Genomic DNA, 16,057 nt, shown 5'->3' on the forward strand with positions numbered 1-16,057 from the left:
AAAGTTGGGCATTATTGGCATGAATTTTTGCCCACCTACCTGGAATACCTGCAGTATTTATTCAGGTTCTGCCCCTTCTCATTTTCTGTAATAGAGGCTACACAGAGCTTGATTCAAACCAATCCAAATTTAGTATTGATGATTCTGATTTCCTTTTGAACTATTGCACTACTACATTTTGATGGGAATGAGCAAAGCCTCAGAAAGCCTGTCTGGTGTCCTTGGCCATTTTCCATCCTGTTGCTGTAGCACCACTTCCCCTGTGTTCACTTCCTAACCCTGGGCAGCTCACCTGGGGCAGTCTGGGAGCTGCAAAGGCAGCTCTTCACTCTGCTGTGAGAGGGAGCAAGGAGGCACATGCCAGTGCCTACAGACTCGTGGGTAGGGCAGTAAAATCCAGTTCAGCTACTGGAGCAGATTTTCCCAAGTGCTTGACACATCACTGCAGTTTAACCAGAACCCTCTGTAGCCCTTCCCAGGAGCCTGCTGCTCTTCAGGCCCTTTTCTTAGGAGCAGCTGTATCCTGTGTGCTGCACAGGGCAGGAGCTCTTCCACCCCTCTTCCACACCTCCGTTGCCTTTGCAAAGGCAGATGTGCAGCTGCTCCAGAGCTGTGCAGTTTTTTGCAGTGCTGAGACTGTAGTTATTGGAGCTCTCCTCCTGGCTGTGACTGATGGTGTCAACCTTTTGCAGGTGGGAGACATCGTGTCTGTCATCGATATGCCACCAAAGGAGCTGACCTCATGGTGGAGAGGAAAACACGGGTTCCAGGTAGGTACCAGCCCAGCCATGGCAGTGGGGCTGGAACAAAAGCAGGAACCTGAGCAGGAGCACAGCAGTGCTGTGTTCCTGGAGCCTCTGTGCCTGCTCAGGGTGACTCAGGGGACGAGCAGGGCATCCCTGCCTTGGTGTCAGGGGACTCCCCCTCTCTCTGGGCTGGGGCTGGAGCAGACACAGGGTCTCCACTGGAAGTTTCCTTCCTCCCTCACCACGGTAAGGAGGGCTGGCTGTGCCCTGTGATGGACAGCTGGCCTGATGGCAGTGGAGACTTGTGCTGCACCCCCTCCAAGGCAGCTGACACTGTTACTCACATCATCCCCTTCCTTCCAGTAGCTAAAACCAGCTCAGGCAGAACATAGAGGATTTGGAGAATTCCAGCTGAGGAAACAGTGCTGCTGACTTAGACAAGCCACCCATCCATTCCTGTGTTCACTGTGTGCTGTCAGTTGCAGGTCCCTGTAATCATCACAGCACAGAGATGGAGACCGAATTTTCAAAAGGTCCTAAGCATGCCTGGGCATTAGGTACCAAACCTTATGTGTTGGCACAAATGGCACTGTCCTTCCAAGGACTGTTTAATCCTTTGGATTTTGACATTAGGAAATGTAAAAGCTTTAAAAGTCTCTTTAAACCAAGCAAACCCCAGAGCCACTGGGGGCTGGGGGGCTGACTTGTGCTGTCTCACATTTCAGCTGCTTTCAGCCACAGGGATTTCCATCTGCAGCTGCTGTCTGTGAGTGGGTGGGATGAGGAGTTTGCTCTGCAGAGGCTCAAGATTGACCAGACACTTGTGTAACTTGGCATGGAAAGTCTTCTCAAGGCTCCTCAGGTTTTCCCTGACAGCCCTTTCTGTGCCAGGCCAGGCTGTGGCTGTGCAGTTGTCAATGCCCAGTGGCTGGATCTCCCAATCCCAGCTGGATGCAGTGTAGTACACCACTGGATGTGGATGATGTACTTACACCATCCTTGTGCTGTCTGCTCAGCCAGGGCACGTGAGACACAGCTGTGTTGGTTTTATGTCAGGCCTGGGAGTTCAGGTGACATATCCTTTGTAAAGTCAGAGCAGCATGGAGAGCACCTGCTCTGAAGTTTCATTTGTTTCTAGAGTCAACGCACTGGTACTACTTGAACAAACTTCTACTTCTGAGCTGTGTTGTGCCTTTGCTGGACTTGTGTTCTAATCCTAGCAGCCTTAAAGCTGAATATGCTGTGCTGTCATAGAATCAGAGAATGGCTTGGGGTGGAAGGCACCTCAGACATCAGTTCCAGCCCTCAATTAATTAAATGCTGTAATACTGCTTGGAATGATCAGCCTACGGCATGATTAACTTCCAAGTGAATTAATAAAGCAAAATAAAGCTACTCTGTGGTCTGTGCCTGAGTGTGAGCATTTTGCAGAGGGTTTGGAAGCCCTGTGTGGGATGTAGATCCCATTATTCAGGCCGGCTGGCACTGGGGCCGGGTCTGGAGAACAGCACTGCTGATGAAAGGCACAGAAGCAAGGCAGCCCTTCTGCAGTTTGTCACAGTTTTGTGCCTCTCAGATCACAGCGATCCTGTTGTGTTTTCCCAGCATAAAGACGTGGTGATGAGCAAACGGCCAGAAAAGGCAGTTTTCTGTGTCCCTGCACAGTCAGGGAGACAGAATATCTCCTGACACAAGAGATATTAGCAGCTGCAGAAATACAGCACCATATTCTGGCTTAACAGAAAATTAGAGGTGGAATGATCCTGTGCCCTTAATGACAAGCAGGAGTAGTCACAGTGTGAGCAGGTGACAGCCAAACACACCATGGAGATGCAGCTAGCTCTGTGTTCCCCAGCTCCAGGAGCTGGGTTTGCTCAACGTCTTAACCTGTGTGTCGAGTTTAAGGCTCATGAGCTCTAACTGTACAGGAAATGTACATTTGCTGATGGAATGAAGTCTTTAATGATGCAAGCAGTAAGAATTCAGAGAAAGGGAATTTTTCTGTGGTGTTGCTACACCAGACCTAGAGATGAGTTACAGGCAGAAGTGTCCTTGATGGATGCTCAAAAAGAGTGTGTAGGTGAAGAATGTTGTTACAGCAAGAGGTGTAGGCACAGATGAAGCTGTGCAGCCTCTAAAGCATTTGTTAGAGGCAAATAGTTCTGTTCCTGTTTAGGAACATTGCAATGATAGCAATCTGTTGATCCAGTCATTTGAATTAATAAAATAAATCAACAGAGCCCCTCTTGCCAGATAATTGTGATACTGAGAGCAGATAAAAGGAGGAGGTCCTGCCGCCAAATGTTTGGACAGCTTGTCCTGTTAGTTCTTGGGTTTTTGCTTCATGTTAGGGAGGAGCAGGGTTTTATCAACCAACCACAGCTTCCATTAGAAATCATGTCTTGATAGGAGGAAAGCAGAAACAGGGAAAATAATTTCTTGTTTTGCTGAAAGGGGAAAAAATTACTTCTTGACTTAAAGGAACTCCCCTGGTTTTGTGCATTTGAAGCAGCTGTGAGTTGTGTGTGCCCAGGCAGAAGTGTCTTCACTTGGGATAATGGGAGGGCTGTGTTGAGGAACTGGAAGCAGCTCTGCAGATGTGAGCCAAAAACTGGCTCTGACAGGCTGCAAACGCCTGCAGCTTGGATTCAGCATGGAAGTCAGAGTGTTCCTGCCAGCCAGAGCTGTCCTTCAGGGATGATTCACTGGGTTTGTATCCATCACACTTCCCTGGCACAGTGCCTGTGCTCTCTGCATACCTGAGCTCACAACTGCATTGCAATACACCTAATCCTGTGTGAACAAAACAACCCACAAGGCTTCTTACCATTAGCTCTGCTTGAAGTAAAATGATTTTTAAGACATTTTTCCTCAAGCTTTTTTCTCTTCCAATGCCCTTAGTGTGAGTCAGTGCTTTCTCTGTAAGATTGTTACCTAAATTACAGCCACCTCCACATTAACAGCCCTCAGCCCTCTTTGTTCTGCTCTGCTTTTACTTCATGCTTTGTCTTTTCAATCAGCTCTGTGTCAGGGAGCTGAGTCATTGGGGACAGGCCCTTGTTTGATGCATAACTGCCCTTGGTTGTCCTGAATTAATTCTGGTTTTTGGGAATAGTTTCCTGAGGTGGAGAGCTGCCCCACAGCCTGCACTGCTGGGGAGGTGACAAAACCAGGGTGTGCAGCCGGGGGGAACTGGGGTGATTTTAATTGCACTGTGATTGCAGCAGCTTCAGCTGCTTGTGAGACTGCAGGACCCAGTTCCACAGAAGTCCAGGATGGTTTGGGTTGGGAGGGAACCTTGGGGATTATCCAGTCCCACCCCTCCCATGGGCAGGGACACATCCAATCTAAATCCCATCCATCCCTGCCCCCTGACAGGGGAAGCCTTTCCCTGTGTCCTGTCATTCCACCCCTTGTCCAAAGCTCTCTGGTTTCCCAAAGTGCTGCTGGCACACCAGTCAGGAATGGTTAATCAACAAGTACCATCCCACACAGACATTTTTTTTTGTGAATAAAAGAAATCAAAATAGTTTTATGGCCCAGGTGTTTCAGCTCTCTTTAACAGGAGCTCAAGATAAGAGGAGTAATAATCCTGTTCTTCCTGTTAGTAGTGCCCTAAATGAAAGAGCATCTCAGCAGGGGCTCCTTTGGAAAGGAGGTGAGGCTGTCCTGCTCTCTGTGTAGTCACTTGGCAAAGACTCAGTGACTGTCCTCCTCAGGAAGGCCAAATAGGCCATAAAAAGTTGCAGTATCCCTGTCAGGTTTTGCTAGACTATGATCAGATTTTAAAGGAAAAGAGAAAACTTTTTGACTAAATTGAATCCACACTGTAGATTATGTCAAACCCAAAAAAGCAATCCAAATGTCTCAATGTTTCATTTGCCATTTAAGTTGCAAGTACTTCCTCATTTGTTTGAATTCCCTCCCCATACTGAAAATTACCATTGTTACTCTGACTTTTCCCTTAAAGCCTCTTGTGTCCCCCAGTTTTAGCAGCCCCTGTCACAGAAGTGAAAAGATAAAGCTGTAGTAGGTGTTGCAGAACAGTTCTCATGCACCAGCAGCCTGTACCTTCCTCATCTGCTGAACGTCTGTGGTGATATATTTAACCTTTAGATGACCTTGCATTTATCTAAATATATACTGCCCTGGCTATTAATTTTCCTGTGTTGCCAAATCCTCTAATCCTGGCTCAAGCTCTAATAGTGCCTCGCTACATCTGTTGAGATTACCTCTTGGACTAAACTCGTTTATTTGTACAAAATCATGGAAAACTTCCCATAGGAGGAGAAGCATCTTTTAAGTGGGTGGGAATGAGGCACAAGTTGTGGATATAACCCCAGCAAGGATCTCCTGGGGATCTTGCAAGAAGTTAGAATAAATCAGTCTGAAAATGTAAATAATTTCTAGCAGTGAGTTATCATGAGGGAGCCAGCACAATTCTTTGCCCCTAAAAATCTATTGGAGTTATTGGTGTGAACATGGCAAAAGTGATACATGGAGATCAGGTAGAATATTTGATTTGGGAAGGTTCTGGGATATCTGGAAGCAGTGATATCACCATCATCCAGGGTCTTTAATTTCTGAATTCTTGTTTAGTGTGTTGTACAGTGCATCCAGAAACAGGAGAAATACTGTGTTAACAGTCAAAGGCAAATGAATTTTGATTTCATGTCCAGCATTTGATTAAATGTTCAACAGTGTGGGATCTGGGCTTGGCTTTAGATCCAGATTTAGATGAACAATAGAAGGTTAGGGTCCCATGACTTCAGGTTTCTTTACACAGACAATGTGGGCAGTTTCTGAAAATGGAAGAAGCTTCATCACTCCAGCTGTGGAGTTTCCCAGATGATGTCTGTGTGGTGGGCTGAGACTCCCTGGATCTGTGCATTTTTCCTAAATTAAAAATTGCCTCCTGTATCTCTCACACAGGAGATGTCCAGCAGAGACTCTCAGCCACAGTGAAGTGTTAAAGTTCAGCCTGGGGAAGAGAGGGTTGTGTGGAGACCCCAGAGCACCTTCCAGTGTCTGGGTGGGCTACAAGGAAGGTGGAGAAGGACTTTGCATCAGGAACTGATGTGACTGGACATGGGGGAATGGTTCAAAATTAAAAAAGGGAAATTTAGCTTGGATATAAGGAGGAAATTCCTCCCTGTGAGAGTGGCAAGGCCCTGGCACAGGGTGTCCAGAGCAGCTGTGGCTGCCCCTGGATCCCTGGAAGTGTCCAAGGCTATGCTGGATATTGGGGCTTGGAGTAACCTGGGACAGTGGAAAGTGTCCCTGCCCTTGGCAAGGGACTGGATGATCCCTGGAATCCCTTCCAACCCAACCCATCCTGGCATCCCATGATATAAAACCAGGAAATGTATTTTGTTTAAACGCCAGCACTTCAGTGTCCATGCCACTCAGCCTGTTCTTTGGCATCTCCCAGCAGAGCAGGTCCCTGAGCCATGAGCTGCCAGAGGAGGGGCCCCTCTGTGATGCTGCTGCTCATGATCCTTTTCTCATTTTAATTGGCACATTTCTGTCTATAAACTGCACCAAAATCCCCACTGTGTTCCATAACTCTAGGATACCATGTCCTTGCAGACCTGGCACACCCAGCTGAGGCAGTGGCTGGTGCAGCCATACCTGGTGTTAGATTTTGGGTGGGTTCTGTGAGTCTCCTTTGATTCCCAGGCCAGTCCCAGTTACAGGGAACCCCAGCTCAGAGCCTGAGTGCTGCTGGCCCAGAGTGCTGCTCCTGCAGGCTCTGCCCTGAGCTCAGAGTCCTGACAACAATTTATTTCAAGTCTGTGACACTGTGTGATGGGTGACAGCTCGTCCTGGTGCTTGGGCAGGGCACTGCCCTGCTGGATGTTGGCGTGTGGGAAGAGGAAGGTGTGGGCTCTGGTAACTCTAGCTTCCTTTGGGGAATTTGGAATAACTTCAGTCTGCACACCCCACACATGGCACTGCCACCAAACTGGTGGGAGGCTGGTGGGTAAAAATCAACTTGGAGTAGGAAGGAGATCAGTCTTTTCTCCATGGAGACAAAAGGGAATTGTGTAAGATGAATGAATAGAGGAGGGAGTGTCTGCCAGGCTTGGTGCTGGCTGCCCTTGTGCTCCAGAGGGTTTCATGGATGTGCCAACATGACTGGCACAGTCCTGGCTCAGTTCTGCTCAGATGGGCTTGGGGCCATCCTCTGGCTCCTTCCATCATGTTCCTGTGGTGTTTGAGCAGACTTGGTGCTTCCAGCTGTCCCAGTCACAGGCCTGACAATGGGACAGGGAACCTGCCCTGCCACAGGTGAGAGTCTGGGGAGGTGCTGGTGCCTGAGCTCCATCTCACAATACAGGAGCTGTGCTGGGTGAGCAACACAGAGAAAAGGTGGGGAAAGATGCACCATGGATTAAAGTTACCAAAGGTCTGCTCTGGTCTGACTTTCACCTGGGATGAGAGTAAGAAGAAAGATGTTGGGAAATAAGAGAGAAGGTGGGGATGCAGGGAAGTGTCAAATTCCTCTCTGGTCACAGCTTAGCCTGAATCCTCAAACAGGGAAAGGGAAATAATTTCACGTCTCCCGAGATACAGCAGCCCCTCTTGAGTGGCATGGGAATGTCTGCAGGTACATCCTACTCCAAGAACACATCAGGATCATTCCCACAGCCTTTAATCCTTAGGCTGGCTTAGAGGGGCTTTCCAGCCTTTCTGCCTTTGAGGGGCTGCAGGGAGAAATGCTGAGTTAAAGGTCAGTGCAGGGACACTGCAGATTAACATTCAAAGTTAATCACTCCAGGACCCTGCAGTGCCTGGGGCTCTCAGGTTGTTCTCTCTCAGGTGCTGGCAGCAGAGCAGAACCTGCAGTTAGCAATGACTGCTGGTCATTTGATGCTGGATAATGTCAGGGAGCGTCACCCAGGGGGAGTTGAGGGGAGATGTTGGTTGAACACTTCAGATCATAACACTCCATTTCCTCCTCCTGTTTTACTCCAGGTTGGATTCTTTCCCAGTGAATGTGTAGAACTCATCAATGACAAAGTTCCTCAGTCCGTGACCAATTCGGTGCCAAAACCAGGTGTGTAAATCAGCTTTTCTTGATGCAGTGAACTGGACTGGAGTTCTCTTTGTGTGTTCTGTGTTGATTACCTCCTTCACATATGTCATGAATGTTGATCATCCCCTGCACATCCTCATGTCCCTCTGTGTGTTGATCACCCACACGTTGCCTCTCTCTGGGGAGCTCCCACTGTTGAATTTTCTTTCACCTGCTCTATAGACTTGTATCAGTGTCCTCCTCCTGCCTGACCTGAAGGATTTAAGCCTGTCAGAATTTCAATATACTTGGAGTAGTCTGTAAAGAGAGATTCCATGAAACATCCCAGTTCTGGGTGATCAAGGGAGTATTGCCTGTCAGGATGTTTCATACAGAACACAGCAGGCATGTTTGTGCTGATCAGATAAAATAGATCATCTTGGTACTGGAAGGTTATTTCTGCTTGAGGATAAATGGAAGAAGTTGGATGTAACAGAATTGGAATGCTGGTTGCTTGTGCTCTGGGTACATGGCTCCATCTGCTTCCTTCTGCATTCTGGACAGTTCTGTGTTGTAGGAAACCAGGCAAATTAATCCAAAGTTCTGCTGAAGGAAGAAATAATAAATAGAGAATGGGATTTTGGATCTGACTCTACTGTCAACATTCCCATCCTTTCAGTGTGTTCTGGAAGTGATTGGTATTAGGTGTGCTGGCATAACTGAGATCTCTGTAAAATTTATTGATGGGGAAGCTGACATTTTTAAAAAATATCTCTATATTCATATAGGTAAAGATATTTCTATATATCTTTAGTATCGAGAAGTTTGTATGTGCTGTTCTTTCTTAAAATGTTAAGCAGCTGGGAAGTGAAGTTGGTGTTGAACTGGTGTTCCTTTCATTCCTCTCCTGTATTTTAATGATGTTCCTTATCTTGGCAGATTGCTGACTTAATACTTTTAAACAAATAGATGCGATTCAAAAGCTTGACATTTGCCAAGGGAAATAACAGCATTTTATCAGCTCAGAGCTCTGGGTTTTGGTGGAAAGTCATGGATAGCCAATCTGTGAGTGCTCTGCAGTGATCTGTGTGCTTTGGAGAGCTGGCAGATCAGGGCAGGGGTGTCCTCAGCCATTGACACTGCCAGCCTCTGACACTCCTGGGAATATGATTTGGAATCAGAGGCACAGAGATGGGCATTCCCTGGATCCAGGACCTGCCTGTGCCCAGTCACTGCTCCATCAGCTAAAACAGGAAAGGCAACTTTCAGCCTAAACACAAGCAAATGTTTATTGTTAAACGTGACTCAGGCCTTTCAGTGTGCTGAGCTGCTGGGGAGTAGGGTCTGCTTTGGTGGGAGAAAATGGATGAAGAGATTCTGTTTGGCTTTCAACAACACTGTGGGAGGATTTCCCCCTTCAGCCCTGGGAAATGTTTGGTACAAAGTTGGCACCACAAATCCATGTATCATGAAAAGTAATAAATTGGAAGATATTGCCAAGTCACAAAAGTGTCCCCTGATGGTTGTTCCATGGGTACATCAAAAGACTCCTCTAGGAGAGCTCTAAGGAGCTTCGAGGTGTAAGGAATGCTGCAGCTGATTCTGTCGTCCTGTCCCTCCTCTGCACACACAGTTCCTGGTACCACTCCTTGGGTGCATTCTCTGTGCACCTTGGGAGGTGACAGCACTTGAATGAAGTTGGCAGGAGTCTGGAATTCCTTCCTTGGACACTTCAAAAGCTGCTGGGAGAGGAGTCAGGGAGGAGGTCCCTGTAGTTAGGGAATGGTGGATGTCGTGTTGGAGGACTCCGAGAACTCCTTGGCTGGATGAAAAGTGCTGTGTGAGATGGGTGAGAGGAGGAAGGTAGGAAGGAGTTTCAGTTCCAGGTGTGCCAGCACAGCCCAGGGAGGTGGCACAGGGCAGGACTCAGGTGCTGCCAGAGGGGAAGCTGGCTCTTCCCAAGGGCACCCTGCAGAGCTGGGAATGGCATTGCTGTGATAATGCACTTTCCTCGCCCATATTCCTGCATTTTGTATTTTCCAGTCCACACATTATGCACACAGGGTATTTCTCATGCTTAAATACCCACATTAATTACTTTTCTCCCTGTACCTGTCCCCCCAAGGACCAGAGACTTTCCTAAAAGTCCTTACTTGACATTAGCAGAGTATTTCATCTTGAATTAATGTGAAGTTTTAAATTTGGCCTTGACAAGCTGCACTTATCAGCAGGACAACTTTGATTTCTTTAATCAAAATATGTGTGGAGCATCCAGGACATTCTGTATGTACAGAGTAAAGCTCTTTGCCACGAAAAAATTTCCAAACACAGAACTCCTTGTGCTGCTTAATTGTCCCTGGATCTGGCTGGGCTGAGGAACTTAATGAAAAGCAGATGGAACTTCCTGCCCAGGGTTTCTATTATTATTTATGATTAGAGGGTTTGATGTGCACAAAGGACAGGGACAGCGTTTTAATGGAGCCATAAAATGTTGCAGTGGTCTCTAATGCAGGGCAGTGAGTGCAGTTCCATGGAGATGAAACATGGGGAAGGGCAGAGGAGGGCTGGGTTTGAGGGCAAACTCTGCTTTTGGAAACGATATTTTCATGGACTGTGGCAGGATGTGCTTTGTACCAGCAGTGATGGAGCCAGGGCCTGGGGTAAGTGATGGAAAATGGGAAAATAGAGGAAAAACAGAAAAACCATACAGAGAACTGGTCTTTTTATTCCGTTCTGAGCAGTCAGAGTCATGTGAAAGAATACCAGTTTTGCCCCAAGTCACCTCTCAAATATATTTGACATTAAAGTTTGAAGTCAGGAGAGGAAAGGTACCTGTTGAGAGGTATTTTCCTTCCAGTGTTGGACTAAGCCTGTGCCCTCTTTTTTTTATATTCAGTCCTGTAACAAAATGCTTTTTTTTTCCCCAGCTGGGATGCAAATGCTTTCCTGACCGTTTCTATTTATGTAAAAAAACCTGTGAAGATCTGGGAAGGTTCTGTGGGCTCATCAAATCCCACATTTCTTGAGCACTTTCCTTTTCTCTAAATTCTCCCAGTATTTTTAGTGGGATACAATACACTAATAATAATTTTTTAGCCTAAAATATTATATTGGATTGATATCTACTATTTCATAGTTAATATTATTAATTTAGCTGAATTTCAGTGCCAGAAAAAATGAAATCAGCTCATATTCATGAGCATTTTTAGAGATCCAGGATAAAGGCGGCATTTGAATTTCAGATATTCAGGGAGAAGTTAATCTTTTAAATATTCAGTGCTGCTCAGAAGGTAAAGTGTGAATAGCTGCTCTGGATTTTCCTTCTAAGTGAACATTTGTGAAGTGCCTGAACTTTGTGCTGCATTGACTCTTCTCGTCCCCCTCTGTCCATCTCTTTGTTTGGGAACAGTGTGTTTATGTCCAGGTGTGCTCATGCTGTCCCCACTCCTCAGTCACAGTCAGTGTCTCAGCTCTCTCTTTCAGTTCCTCAGAATTCTGGATACTCGTAGTTTAGCAGTATTTTAACCCATATCTCACACCTTACCTCATACCTGCAGTTTGTTTTTGTGATTTCCTAACAAGCAGCATCTTCCTGTGACCCAGCTTCACTGCAATGGCCTTGGCAGGGTCATTCTGGGGAAGGTTTTAGACTTGGTCTTGGCTGGGGAGCAGCTGCTTTCAGTGGGGAAACACAGAATTAAGAAAAGGGGGACAGTTAGAGCTGAAGAGAAGAAATGGGGGATAAGAAGGTAATATTTCACTTTTTTTTTCCTCCCCCCAAAATAAGCATTTTTAAAGCCTCAGGGTTCATTCTCACAAAGAATGTATAACCCAGCAGCTCTGCCCAGCTTTATGGAGGAGTTTTCAACTTCCTGTCTCCGCCATTTAATTTATGTTTGAGAGGTGAAGGTGCTCTTATGGGACACAACATTAAAAAGTCCCCTGTCAGTATTACAGGCTGTTGTGAATGACTAATTTTCTTTTTAAAACATCAATAACAGATTGATCTGGGTCGGCACACCCAATACAAATAATCCACTGAATTTCAGGAGGATTGAAATTTAGCTCTGGATCAGGCAACAGGCTGTGCCCTGACCTCCTGCAGGCTCTGGTCAGTGCTGGAGAAATTAATTTTAACTGCAAAAATGCAAATTGAGATACATTCACTGAGCTGTTGTAATCACAGCAAGGCCATGCCTGGTTTGAAACAGGCTCATTTCTAATCCCTGGATAAAAAAGATTGTGGTCAATATTTATTTTAATAAAAATCATAAAGAAGAAAGTGCAAATAGAGCTTAAATTCTGCAGATGCTCAGGCTGAGCAGCCATTTGACACTGATAAGAGCATCATGTCTTAATTAGTGCTTTTATAAAGAAAACAGGGGAAGTGAAAGTGTACATAATTAGTACCAGTCTTGTTAATCTGAAGTAAACAAAGCAGTTGTTTGGTGTTCATGCCACTGTCTCGTTAAAGCTGAATTAAATGCAAAAGTGCTGAGCCAAGGCAGGTCTCCATTTTCAGAGGGAGGCAGAGAGGGGATGAGCACCCAGAGCTGCCCATCTGGAGCTGCTGATGAGACAGGAACTGCTTCCAGCCCTGCCAGGCCTCAGGACCAAACTCCTGCAGGGAGTGCTGATCCCTCAGGCACAGGGATCCAGGAGCAAAGGGCAGCAGGGGGAGTGTGCAAACTCCCTCCAGGAGAGTCCCTGTCCGTGTCTGGGAGGTGCTGCAGGAATCTCCCCAGCTCTGAGAGCCACCAGGACCAGCCAGCAGGCTCCAGCAGGTCTGTGCCTGCTCGTGGAGTCCTTGGGCTGGAGAAGTCCCAGCACTGACACATTCACCTCCGTGTCTCCAAGTGCCACATCCCACACTTCTCCTTCCCTCCAGAACACAAGTGTGGGGCTGGGGCAGAGCTGGCCTGCCTCCTCTGCAATGCATGATTTTCAGGAGGAGCACAGCAGCATAACACAGCTCTGAGACAATTACTCTGCTTTTTGCACAGGGTGAAGAGTAAGAACAGCCTCTGCTTTAGTACCAGGAGAAAAGAAGGAAAATTCAGTATATGAAATATAACAAAATTAACAAATATACAAAACTAACAAATATAACAAACCCTGTGCTGTTTGGCAGGACTGGGATGGGCCTTGTGGTGAAATGTTGGGGTGCTTTTTGAGCTGGGACACAGGGTGGGAATTCCTGGATCCTCTGAATTTCCCAGGTGTTTAGCACCAAACAGCTTAAAGGATGGGGTGTGTTGTATTGTGCTATTCATAGCCAGCTGAGCTTTGTGTGAAATGAGCCCATTTTCAGTGGAAGCATATTTTAACCAGCTGGTTTTTGTTTTTGTTTTGCTTTTTTCCTTTTTTTTTATTTCTCCCTTCCCAGTCTCCCCTGCCCACAGAGCCCGTCCAGCATCCTGGAGCTACTTCCCCCCTTGTACGTCTTCATTTATTCCTCTGTCCTTCTTTCATTCTTGCCTTGTTTCTCTGTCTCCTTTTTCTTTCCTTCTTCTTCTGTACATGCAGGTCAGTAGCACTGATGCCCTGAAGGATATTTAGGGGAAACCAACCCAAATCTTTGTTCTAAGGTGCTTTTTTAAAAGATTTGGACATAAAATAATATAGCAGGGAAAGAACAAAGTTAGTTATAGCTCTTTTCTAGGGGTTATAGAATCATTTCGAGTCCATAAAAAGATTGAAAATATTAAAAAGAAAGAAATTAAGTGTCAGACAACCAAGTATGAATGTCAGTGTGAAAGAAACAGAAGATAAAAATGGGTTATGGGGAGGAATTGAACATATTGAAGTATGAAGTTTCTTAGAACACAGCGACCTTCAGAAGCCAATTTTTTTTTTAATGAGGGAATGGTGTTTGTGCTCAACATCTGACAATGCCCAAAGTGAACTAATATTTGGCTTGTTTATTCATAGTCCTGCTTCACGTTGCCATGGTCTTTTTTAGGTCCTGCTAGTGCTGGTCTAAACCTCACAGCAATAACCTGGTGTCAGTAAAACCTGGGATTGGTCATGTAGATTTATCATTTTTACAGCAAATGCCTCACTTGCACAAATCAGCTCCCCCTGGGATGTTGTTTGGATTCCCTAAGTCAGTCTGAAAACTTGATATGCAAATACTGTAAAGAGACAATTATAAAATATATAAATTCATGGAAATGTACACAGATACATCCTTTGCCCACATGCCCACTGCCAGCCTGCTGGCACAGACTGTGCTGCTGTCCCTGGAGAGTGGGCAACAGGCAGTGCTCCCATTCCCAAGGCTCCCTCCAGCACAGGAAAACCTGGTCCTGATGGGAAGAGTTGATTTCCTGAGCACCTTCCTGAGCACATGCCAACACCTCCAGACCCTGCAGACAGAAGGAATGTCCAGAGGGGGAGAGCAGGGGTTCTATATTGATAAATATGTCAATATTTATCAATAGGATAGGTCATTGAGAGTGAGGTGAGGCTTCTTCCACTGCCCATGTCCAAACCCACAGGAGCCAGGGAATACTGAAATTGAGATGGAGGTTTTAAGAATGAGGGCAAAATTTATTGCTGTGACTGGCCATGTCCACTGATAAATAATCTAACAGAAAATTTGGGAGGAATCGGAATAGTGAATCTTGTAAGATCCAGGGAGTTCCCTTGGGGCACACAAATATGGAGAAAAGATTTTTCTTCATGTTTTTCCATTTGTACAGTCAAGTTCCTTGGATCCCTGTGCCCTTCAGAGATGCAATTCCTGCCAAGGATCAGCAGCAGTTAAATTCAGATAACACAGGGAGGCTTTAGCCTGTCTATTTTTCAGCCAGACTTTTTTATTATGTTTTTAACACACACACAAAAAAAAGGAATGGCCACATTTCTGGTTATTTAATGCCAGTGGTCAGTGTCAAGTCCCCCTCCTCTCTCAGCTGTGAGAAGGAAAGTTCTGACAACAGAGCAGCTCTAATATTTCTGCTCAAAGCTGTGAGGCTTATTAGTAGTTCTGCTTGTTTCTCCTGTGAAATTAATTCCTTGTGACAGCCCTGTCCCTCTGTGAATCACAGAATTGCCACAGAGATGACAAACTTGGCTGTGGCTGCTCTGAGAGCACCCCTGGAGACCTGGGGAAGCACATCTTCCCTTGGCTGAGCACTCCTGGGCTCTGGGGCTGTTTTATATTATTCCTGTGTCCCACAGGTCATGGCATCCACTACCAGGAATTTAGAAATATTTGTGGTTTTTAAGTATGGGGGATTTGAGGTCCTGTTCAGGTTTTGCTGGTGCAAGGGGGCGGTTCCTTTCTGGGCTCATTTAGGCACTGACGTTCTTTTTTGGGCTCAGATAAATGAGCTGAGCTCTGGACAGGGAAAGCAGGTACTGGGAGAGGGTTTTGTAACTGGGACAAAGTGCCCCTGACCACAAGCTCAAAATCTTTGGTCTCCCAGACACAGCAAAGGCTGTTCCTAAGTGAGCTGTGCTGTGTTAAAAATCACCCATTTCTCCTCCAGCATTTGCTAACATAAACTGACATCTATTTTATATAATTTTAATATTCTCTTTACAGTGAAAACTCTGCTTAGGGTGGTCTGTGCACAGCATCTCAGAATCCCAGACTGGTATGGGTTGGAAGGGAGCCTAAAGATCATCTGGTTCCACCTGCTGCCATGGGCAGGGACTGGAATTGGAATTGTCCTGCACACACACTGCTCACTCCTGAGCCAGCTCCAAGGCCAGCTGTTCAGGGCCCAGCACCACCCACTTCATCCCCAGCTCAGTTTTCCAGAGATTTGGATGTTCACTCAGCTTAGTTCAGCTCAGCCCATGGTTTTTGCTGTTCACACTGTGAGCTCAGTGGATCAGCTCCCTCACACTGTTTGCCCCTGCTTGCACACAGACATTGAGAGGCAGGAACAATTCAGGCCTAGAACAGCCCAGAGAAGCTCAGCTCTGCATGCCCAGCGCTGAACACTGGATTTCTCCAGCTCTGTCTCTCTAATTGCTGTCTCTCTATGCTGAATTGTTGGTCTCCTGCAGTCCCTTTAGGAGATTTTTAACTTTGTCCTCTCTCTTGCCTTCTGTCTGTCCCTGTGCCCCCTCCCCTGATTATCAGATTTGGAGATGGATAGTGTAAAACCAGGCTCTGCATTTGTTACCAAGGCTCTGAACCAGTCCCACCTGAGCTCAGGTAGAGCCTGTTCTGTGCCATCACTCTCTGTCCTAACCGCCTCTAACCCTGTATGTGGTAGCAATAACCACTCACTAACCCCTAGGCTTGCTCGCAGAACCTAGCTGTAGTGTAATAAGT

General features: G+C 46.3%; 1 protein-coding gene across 6 annotated transcripts in view; it reads left to right on the plus strand.

The window, feature by feature from the left end:
• The window catches only part of ARHGAP32 (Rho GTPase activating protein 32), a 237,706-nt gene that overhangs the window by 165,715 nt on the left and 55,934 nt on the right, over nt 1-16,057 (plus strand). For all 6 annotated transcript variants that reach the window (XM_059867416.1, XM_059867415.1, XM_059867413.1 and 3 more), the window contains 2 exons: nt 693-770; nt 7,725-7,806. In XM_059867416.1, the coding sequence (XP_059723399.1) occupies nt 693-770; nt 7,725-7,806 (160 nt within the window). The remainder of the gene's footprint in view (nt 1-692; nt 771-7,724; nt 7,807-16,057) is intronic.

This window comes from Haemorhous mexicanus, chromosome 24 (genome assembly GCF_027477595.1).
Source record: "Haemorhous mexicanus isolate bHaeMex1 chromosome 24, bHaeMex1.pri, whole genome shotgun sequence".
NCBI lineage: Eukaryota > Metazoa > Chordata > Aves > Passeriformes > Fringillidae > Haemorhous > Haemorhous mexicanus.